The following is a 9,654-nucleotide window of genomic DNA, read 5'->3' as shown; positions in this document are numbered from 1 at the left end:
GGGAATTTCCTGTTTGCTGGTGCACAACAAAGAGCACGCTGAGCCCAGAGCGAGTCATGTGACTGGAGGTGCTACATGTGCAGTGTGCAGTGGAAAACACCATCATAGTTATTCAGCACATTCAAGCGGCTTATGCAACAATGAGCCTATTTTGCTCTTTACTCTATAAATAGCTCACCCTTGTCAAACAAACTGTCATAAGCATCACCAATGCAGTTTCACTTGTCTAGCCCATAATCATCGGCGAATTGACGTCATATTTTTTATAACCTTTAAATCACTACATCTCCTTTTCATCCTGTAGGTATCGGTATTGCTTTAGCCACGAGCTGACCTACATAGCTGCCTGATGCCTCAATATGATGTAATTTACTTGTTTTCTCCAAATGCTTGTGCTCAAAACCTCAGAACCTGACAGGACATCCCACAAACGCTTCCTTATCTAAAGCATTGTATAAGTGTCAAGGGGTAGTTGATGTTGAAAAATGAACATTCTGTCATCATTTACTCACCCTCATGTCATTCCAAAACTTCTTTCTGCGGAAGAAGGTATGTTTTAAAAATGTTGGTAACCAAACCGTTTTTGGTGACCATTGACAAAAAAACAACAAAAAAATTAATTAAGAATACATTTATTGCAGCATTTATTAATCTTTGTTAATGTTAGTTAATAATGTATTAACTAAATGTTGAAATTAACATTAAGATTAATAAATGCTGTAGAAGTATTTATTTCTTTTTAACTAAAGTAGTTAACTAATGCTAACTAATGAAATCTTACTTTGAAGTGTTACCAAAAAACATTTTCATTACTTGAAATAAAATGTTAATTGAACTAAAATAAAATATTAAAAACTTACTTATTTTATTTAAATTATTTGCCAAAGCATAATTTTCTCATTTTAATTTAGTTAAACTTGATGTACTAAATGAACAAAAAACAAACAAACAAAAAAAAACACTATAGACATATTTAAAAATAACAAAAAATATTAAAAAATAACAAAAATTCAAAAATACTAACACTTAAAAATATTAATAAACATTTTTTATAAATAAAAATTTAAATATTAATAAAAACTATAATTTCACACTTCAGATAATTTCACACCGATACAGATTGTTTGACTTTTGCCAAATAAAATTAATTTTCTCACCCCTACAAATTAATTATTTTTGACTTCATGGATTCAAATGGAACTGAGCATAGTGCAGCTACTAAACTATCATTGTAGCATATGAGAATCATTTCTGAAGGATCATGAGTAATGACTGCTGAAAATTCAGCTTTGCCATCACAAGAATCAAATACATTATTTAAAAAAAATCTTTGACCGACCCTAAACTTTTGAACTGTTGGTTTTTCATATGTAGACGATAAATGAAAACATTCTTGATTTAGAGGCCATAACATGTTAAACAAATATGGGTAACACTTTATTCTACAGTGTCATTGTTACACATGTTACATGTAGTTAGTAATAACTGTAAATTACATGCAACTAACCCTAAACCAATCCTAACCCTATAGTAAGTACATGTACTTATTACTTGGCACTTAAATGTGTAATTTCACTGTAACAAGGACACCTTAAAAATAAAGTGTAACCCAAATACCATAATGATATGAATTGACAAAAGATTATGCAGTGTCATGATGTGAACAATTAGATTGTTTATTATAAATGTATGCATTCAATTATTTCCAGAACATTACGTAAGGGGTGGCATATGCTCTCATTCAAAGCAGATTAGATTTTTTTTTTTTTTTTTTTAGTGTATAAGGAAGTTGCATCAAAAGGGTGGTGTTTTGTGCAAGAGCAGTCGTCATATGCTTCTCTCATGTTTAGGCATCTCATTCTGTCAGATATTACTTAATATCTTCCCTTATTTTATTTTTGTACTTTAACTGGTGAGAAAGCTTATTGTTAGACCACGATGTGACCTAATTGTTTAGTTGCTATGAACTCAATTGTAGATATGTGCTGCCCTCTAGAGGAACCAGCAAGATTTACTTCACATACGAGGAAGAGAAGAACCAAAACAAACATCCTTTTTTTTTTACTGTAATATAGCCGCCTGTTGGTACAATTTCAAATTTGAAAAGCCATTAAAAATATTATTTTAAAAGTATTATCACTCGCATTATTTATTAACATTCACGGGTCATTTTACAAAAAGAACAGCATACTACATACAACCTGTAAGAATTTGCCAAACAAAAATGACAGTCCAACAATTCCTATTACAATTAGTAGAACCATTGAAATATTAAAGTCAATACAAATGAAAATACTCCCAAAATATGCATTTATTAACCAGTAGCAGTGCAAAAATCATGCATTGTTACTGTTGCAAAGGTGGCCATGGGTTTTGTTCCAGCAGCTGCAACATTAGGTTCAGAGATATAATATACAAAATGTCTACAATTCATTCTTTGAAGTCCATACTGCAGATACTGCATTCCAATATGATTTTTTTCCACTTTGTGAGAGTTACTTAATGAGAATGTTATGCTACAGGGATTAAAAAATAAATAAAATTTACTACGGTTTATTTATAGCCTGTAAAAACCTTGGCATGCCTGGGACAAGGTTAAGGGGGTCACAACATACAGCTAGCAGGTCATAAGAAGCTATCACTCGTCTCTCGGAACAGCCACGAGTTCCTTTTCCTGGGTCGATTTTAGTGTGTGCGAGGAGGACAATTCTGTGCTGCACAGCGTGAGAGTTTCTTTAAAGTAGGTTTGTAAGGTGTTAGACTTTCACAAGTTCACATGTCACTCAGTCCCGTGCTCACTTCTGAACTTCCTGAGGGGTGCTGAACGTTTCGTACACATTGGCGGCAAACTCTTTCACCTGATCTATCAACAAGAGATCCTAAAACAAGAAAGAAAACAATTTACATTGGTGTGCGTGGGCTTTTATGCCACGTGGTAGTCAAAATGTGTCAATGCATATGCAGGTTCTCACCTGGACAAAGTGACTAGGTATTTCACTGCATATTGAATGTATCTGTCCGTTGATGATGGGAATGATTTTGGCTAATGGGAGGCTTACATGCGATAGTCTGGAAGAAAATCATGAAAAGCAGCACTGATTATCTTTTTTCATCATCATAAATATTGTTTGCAGACCCGTAATATACTGGCCTTGGGATGAAAGTGCTAAAATCTGTGCTAAATTTTCCAGGTCTGGAAATTGTCATTTTAAAATTCCATGATCTTGAAAACAAATGGTAACTGGTTTGAATGAAACTTGTTTAAAAAGGTACACTATGCACCTTTTTGCCCTCTGGTGGCTAAAAAAGAAAACTTCATGCATTTTGTGAAAGAACATTGTTTTGGTTGTACTTCAGCTCTGCGTGACTGTGCAGATGAATATGGTTATCCTACTGCTCATAAAATATTCACTGCTAGGCTTAAGAGATATAACCAGTTCAGATGGAAAGGATCTCAAGCTGACTAGCTGAAGACGTTACTGTAGCTATACCATTCATAGACACAGTACTTCCTTGAAAATTAAAGGGTTAGTTCACCCAAAAATGAAAATTCTATCATTAATTACTCACCATCATGCCGTTTCACACCTGTAAGACCTTCATTAATCATCGGAATGCAAATTGAGATATTTTAGTTGAAATCTGATGGCTCCGTGAGGCCTGCATAGGGAGCAATGACACTTTCATCTCTCAAGATCCATAAAGGCACTAAAAACATATTTAAATCGGTTCATGTGAGTTCAGTGGTTCAATATTAATATTATAAAGTGAAGAGAATATTTTTTGTGCGCCAAAAAAACTAAATAACGACTTATTTAGTGATGGCCGATTTCAAAACACTGCTTCAGGAAGATTCGGAGCACAAATGAATCAGCGTGTCAAATTAGCGGTTTGGAGCACCAAAGTCACGTGATTTTAGCCGTTGGCAGTTTGACAGGCCATCCGAATCATGATTCGATACACTGATTCATTATGCTCCAAAGCATCTTGAAGCAGCGTTTTGAAATCGGCCATCACTAAATAAGTCGTTATTTTGTTTTTTTGGCGCTCCAAAAATATTCTCCTCGCTTTATAATATTAATATTAAACCACTGTACTCACATGAACCGATTTAAATATGTTTTCAGTACATTAATGGATCTTGAGAGGAAATGTCATTGCTGGCAATGCTGGCCTCACTAAGCCTTCGGATTTCAACAAAAATATCTTAATTTGTGTTCTGAAGATGAACGAAGGTCTTACGGGTGTGGAACGGCATGACGGTGAGTAATTAATGACAGAATTTTCATTTTGGGTGAACTAACCCATTAATTCCAGCAAAGTGCTACAACAACCATAAAGAAATGATCCTCCTCATTTGTGACAGCTAACCTATGCCACTCCCGCACCAAAGTAACCGGAGCAACTTTTCTCTATTTGCAGATATGACGAGACACACACGAGTGACGTATCCAATTCTTGCGAAAAACATCCCATCAGGTTATAATAACACTTATAATGAGCTTACCATAGTCAATCAGGGTAAGACAAAAAAAAAAAAACATGTTTTGGAAGAAAGATTGATGCTATATATACTCTATTTCAATTTTGTTTTTGAAAAAAAAGAGAAAGAAAAAAAAAAGTTTCAAAGTGTACCTATAAGCCAATGCATAAAAAAAAGGAGCTAATTGCAACTTTTTATCTCACATTTTTTACTTTTCCCTCTCTTACTTCTTACTCTCTCTTACTTCAAGCTTCCACAGATTTGATATTTTGTAATATAAATGCAAATACATTAATACATTTTAAAATGTGGTTTAATTGTCCAAATATATATACTTTCCTGAATAAAATTAAATGCATGGAAACTTACCGATCAGATGTACTGGAGGGGGTGGAGTCTCCCTGTTGGGGTCGGAAAAACTCTGCCATGTTGTCTAGGAATCGGATAAAGCCTCGGCTCAAGCAAGTACGGAGTACAGTATTGAAGTCTGGACTGAAAACAAAGTTTAGATGCAATTAGTATCTAGCTACAGAGCTCAATGATGTCCAAATGTGCCAATGCTGAAGTAATGAAAATAAATCATGTGAATTAATTACTTTTGACAATCCTAACTTTTTTATTTTCAATTCTATAGGTTTATATAGGTGCCATGATTTCCCTCACCTTTCAAGCATATCTCTGGTTTCATTCAGCAGCTTTATTGTTGTGACATCATTTTCTGTGAGACCACAGGCCTAGGAGAAGAAAATAAAATTATATATAAATAAATAAATAAATATATAAAAACAGCCAAAAAAAATAGTATTAATTTTATATACATTTATAAAATATTTAAATGAAGTTTATAACACAAAATAAATTTTATATATATGAGAAAAAAGAAAATAAACACACACACACACACACACATATATATATATATATATATATATTTATTTTTTTATTTTTGTTTGGACAATTAAACAAAATAACATAATTTACTAGAGGTTCTGACAAAATGTTAATTGCTGCAGTCTATTAAAAATATATTTAATTTGAATGAAAAATTCACAACAACAACAAAAAGATTGAATGAATGATTCAATGACTCACTTCACTAAAGGCTTCACTTGTTTCATTACTGGATGAATCAGCGTTTTTGAATGAATCTCTTGACAATGATTCCATGACAAATTCATTTTTAACAGCCACTTGTCGCCACCTACTGGTGTAACGACGTAATTGGTACAATCTTTATTTCGTTAGCCTCATAGCATAATTGCCTAAGTCATTTTTTGGCCAAATTATTTTGGGCAATTATGCTATGAGGCTAACGATTTGAAGGATCAAGTTACTTTCAAAAGGTGATTTACTCTTTTTTGATCGCTACTGTAGATGAAGTGTTTATATCCGAGCTATAAACTTTTATCCCAGTTCTTCTGTGATAAGACAGAATGACACTGTGTGTTTGTGAATCTATTTTATACCTACACATGACAACTGCTCTCTCTGGCTCAGCGGCAGCGCAGATTTTAATGTTCTGCTGTGATCGTACTTGTCAAAAGTTTATAAGACATAGCCGAATCATTGTCTTTTAGGAATAAGATCGCGTGGCTTTCTGAATCGAGATCATGATCTTTCAACGATTAATCGTGCAGCTCCGATATCAATAAATACAATTACAATTAAATAATAAATGATATACCTGTGATGCTAGCGTGTTCTCTTCATCAGGCATCATGTACCAGGAAAGACTTTTGTGTTTAGAGGAAGCACAACCCTCCTCCACTAACTGTCTGATCTGAGTTAACTGTTGCTCCAAGTCTTGTAGGGACAGACTCTGCTTCAGAGACACCCTGAGGAGACACGGACAGCAGTTAGCTGAGGAAGACTGACACAGCTCAATAGCTGCAATGGCAAATAAAGCCACAAGTATGGGATGACTAGATTCAAATTCATTCAATCAATCACTCAGCGTACGTTCCAAGAACTTCCTGGACAGCTTTCTTCACCACAGTTATCAGTTCAATGAGCCCTGAAAAGACAGAAAAAAGGAACATTGTTGTAAACTATAGAGCATATGGCAAGCATGAACAGAGGATTAAACTATAATACAGATTAGACGCTCTTATACAGATCTGACATTGTCCTCACCTTCTCCAAGAAGGTGTTGGATACTTGACAGATATTGTTGTTGAACATCAGGAGGGGCGAAGGGGGTCTAAAGTAGCAGTACAAGAGAAATGTGTTAACTATTACATGCTATAACATAGTAAAATGATGCTGCTTTGCCTTTCAAACACCAAGCCCTGACATACCGTTCCATTCTTTGTCACAGAGTTGTCCAGGTACAGGTAGCCACCAATAATGTTGAGTTGAACTCTGAGTAACACCACCAGCATGCAAGTGCTGTAAACTGCCACAATGCTGCGGGTAAAACCTGGAGGGCGGAGACCATTGTTTTAGAACAAGGAATGGATGAGAGTTTGATTAGTCAACTAGGATTTCTGTTCATAACCCATTTTACTTCCATAATGTGATGTATTGTGAAACAGGACATTCAACTAAAAATTGTAGGGTGGGAATCTATTTGATTTGTGAGAAGTGGGTGTTCCACATGAGAACTGAGCCAAAACAATGCCATAACTCTTTGGTCACTACTCAACATTTTCCAATAACCCACATGATGTCAATGGAAAAAGAAATGTGATTACATTTGACTTTTTAAAGGTGCTAAAGAGGATCTTTTCGTCGACTGAGAAACCAAAGACTGTTACTGAGTTTTTGAAATGAGCGCATGCGTAAGAACAACCCCCCTCCCAAAACTCGTGCACGAGTGCTGGAACACGAGTGTTTACCACCGGCATTCGCTGTGTCGTGTTATTGGATTCATTATGTCGGACTCACCGCAGGTAACTCATAATCTGCAGCTGTTACTCCTGTCTCCTGACAAAAACATTGCATGCGGCGCCTGTGGAGTGTGGAAAGTTACTGGAGAGCACAGCCGTGCTCATCTCTCACAAGGAACGTCACGGCAGTGATTGACAAGCCAGAGGGCCAATCCGCGCACGTCTCTCACAAGGAATGTCACGGAAGTGATTGACAAGCCAGAGGGCCAATCGTTTACGTGATGATCGCGTAAACGATTGGCTGATGTTTTTAAGGCCCTACCTCGTGCTCAGATGATGTATATTAATATTATTCATTTCAGTGCACCTAATAAATAGTCTTTTATCAGTTAGTAAAGACAGTTTCAAGTAATACTGCAAAAATGTATAAAAGTCAAGTCAAGTCAAATTTATTTATATAGTGCTTTTTACAATTGGTAATTGTTTCAAAGCAGCTTTACATATTAGAAGCACAGAAAAAAAAGAGAAGTGGTTAAAAATAAGCTGTACAAGCAAGCGTGGTAATGTGTAACATATACAAGATGGTGCTACATTAAGCCAATGTTGGCTGACTCCCAGGGGTGGAAAAAACAAAACATCCTCTTTAGCACCTTTAATACCATTCAAAAGTTTGGGGTTGGTAAGATTTATTAATGTTTTTGAAAGAAGTTTTCATTTATTTGATCAAAAATACAGTTAAAAATATATCGTGAAATATTATTACAATTTTTAAAAAATGTTTTCTATTTTAATATATTTTAAAATGTAATATATTACTCCTGTGAAGGCAAAACCGAATTTTCAGATGATTGTCACATGATCCTTTAAAAATTATTCTAATATGCTGATTTGCTGCTCAAGAAATATCTTTATTATCAATTTTGAAAACAGTTGTGCTGCTTAATATTTTTGTAGAAATGGTGGTGCAGTTTTTTCAGGATTCTCTGATGAATAGAAAGTTCAAACAGATTTTATTTGAAATAGAAATCTTTTGTAACAATGTAAATGTCTTTACTGTCACTTTTGATCAATTTAATGCATCCTCCTTGCTGAATAAAAGTATTAATTTCTTTAATAAAAATCTTACTGACACCATACCTTTGAACTGTAGTTTTTCCTCAGAAAAAGCTACATTAAATTGCCGTAACTCAACAAAAAGAAACATATAGCAAAGAATTTTTTTTCTTTTTCTTATGAATAAAGTACACAAATCGATAGTTCACAATAAGATTTGCATTAATAAAGTAAATAGGATCAATTTTGATTTTATACTGAAAACATTTGGAAACTATAAAAAAAGAAACTCACTAATAATCTTTAGGTCCTCCCAGATTTCAAGTTTATTGGCTGGCCTGTGTGGGAAGACATGATCACTTATGTCAGTTATATTCTTTGATTTTATAATGTAGATAATCATCTATAATGTACATAAATAATGACTCACTTGGTCTTCAGCAAAGCGGTGAGGCTCTCTGAGTTCAGATGATGTATGATTGCCTCTCGGAGAGTGGGGAGCATTGATAATACTACAAATAAAAGACACAATTACATACATCAAGCAGAACAAACATCACCCTCATGAACTGATAATGTCTTTTTTTTTTTACCTGTCATGTTACATGTCCTCTGGTTGCTTTCAAAATGAAACTGTCTCCGAGCTTGAGCAATGTATTCAGCTGCCTCTCGCTCCTGCATCTCCTGAATTTTTCTTTGTGCATATTTACCAAGTAGATAGACACCTGGGAATTAAGTTTTAGAATACATTACAATATTATATACATGCTAAGAAAGTGATATGCAATATGCAAGATCAATTCAGTAATAAAAAAAAAAAATTCTGCTGGATAAAAATACTAGGGTAAAGTCCATATCGACTTTGCCATTAGAAAATCTAGGTGACAGGTGAGCTGAGATTAATGAATATAATGTGGAAATGCTTGACAACACTGTCATAACATGTTAAACTGTATACAAGATATTATAGCTACAAGTATTTTTATTCATCTATTAAAAACAAGAAATATTTAATGCACAGTCACACCAAGCTAAAAATCTCTGAACTATAAGCATGCAGGTGGTCTAGCTGCCCACGTTACCTCCAACAAAAACCCCAGTGAAGATGAATTTCCTCTTATGGCGTTTGATGAAATTCCATGTAGAACTCAACATTTTAAAAATAGACTTGACACCACAAAAGAAAGAACACACACACGAAAAACTAGATGCAGGAGCGTGTTTAGACGTAACTCACTAGCTAGCACAATGCTACATGGCAATAACTTCTCATGTTAGCAGCAGCAAACA

At 34.6% G+C, this 9,654-nt stretch overlaps 1 protein-coding gene across 1 annotated transcript; it reads right to left on the bottom strand.

The window, feature by feature from the left end:
• Positions 1–1,732: 1,732 nt before the first annotated feature.
• pex3 (peroxisomal biogenesis factor 3) lies at positions 1,733–9,637 on the bottom strand. The gene is made up of 12 exons (XM_067383147.1): positions 9,447–9,637; positions 8,958–9,089; positions 8,795–8,876; positions 8,659–8,702; positions 6,781–6,902; positions 6,617–6,683; positions 6,443–6,497; positions 6,168–6,318; positions 5,147–5,217; positions 4,853–4,975; positions 2,973–3,069; positions 1,733–2,879 (listed from the first exon to the last, which is right to left on the bottom strand). Exons 1-12 carry the CDS (start codon positions 9,517–9,519, stop codon positions 2,796–2,798), a joined length of 1,101 nt encoding a protein of 366 aa, XP_067239248.1. The 5' UTR covers positions 9,520–9,637; the 3' UTR covers positions 1,733–2,795.
• Positions 9,638–9,654: the final 17 nt, after the last annotated feature.

This window comes from Chanodichthys erythropterus, chromosome 4 (assembly GCF_024489055.1).
Source record: "Chanodichthys erythropterus isolate Z2021 chromosome 4, ASM2448905v1, whole genome shotgun sequence".
NCBI classification, from domain to species: domain Eukaryota; kingdom Metazoa; phylum Chordata; class Actinopteri; order Cypriniformes; family Xenocyprididae; genus Chanodichthys; species Chanodichthys erythropterus.
Note: the sequence above shows the minus strand (reverse complement) of the source record. Positions and strands in the feature narration are given on the sequence as shown.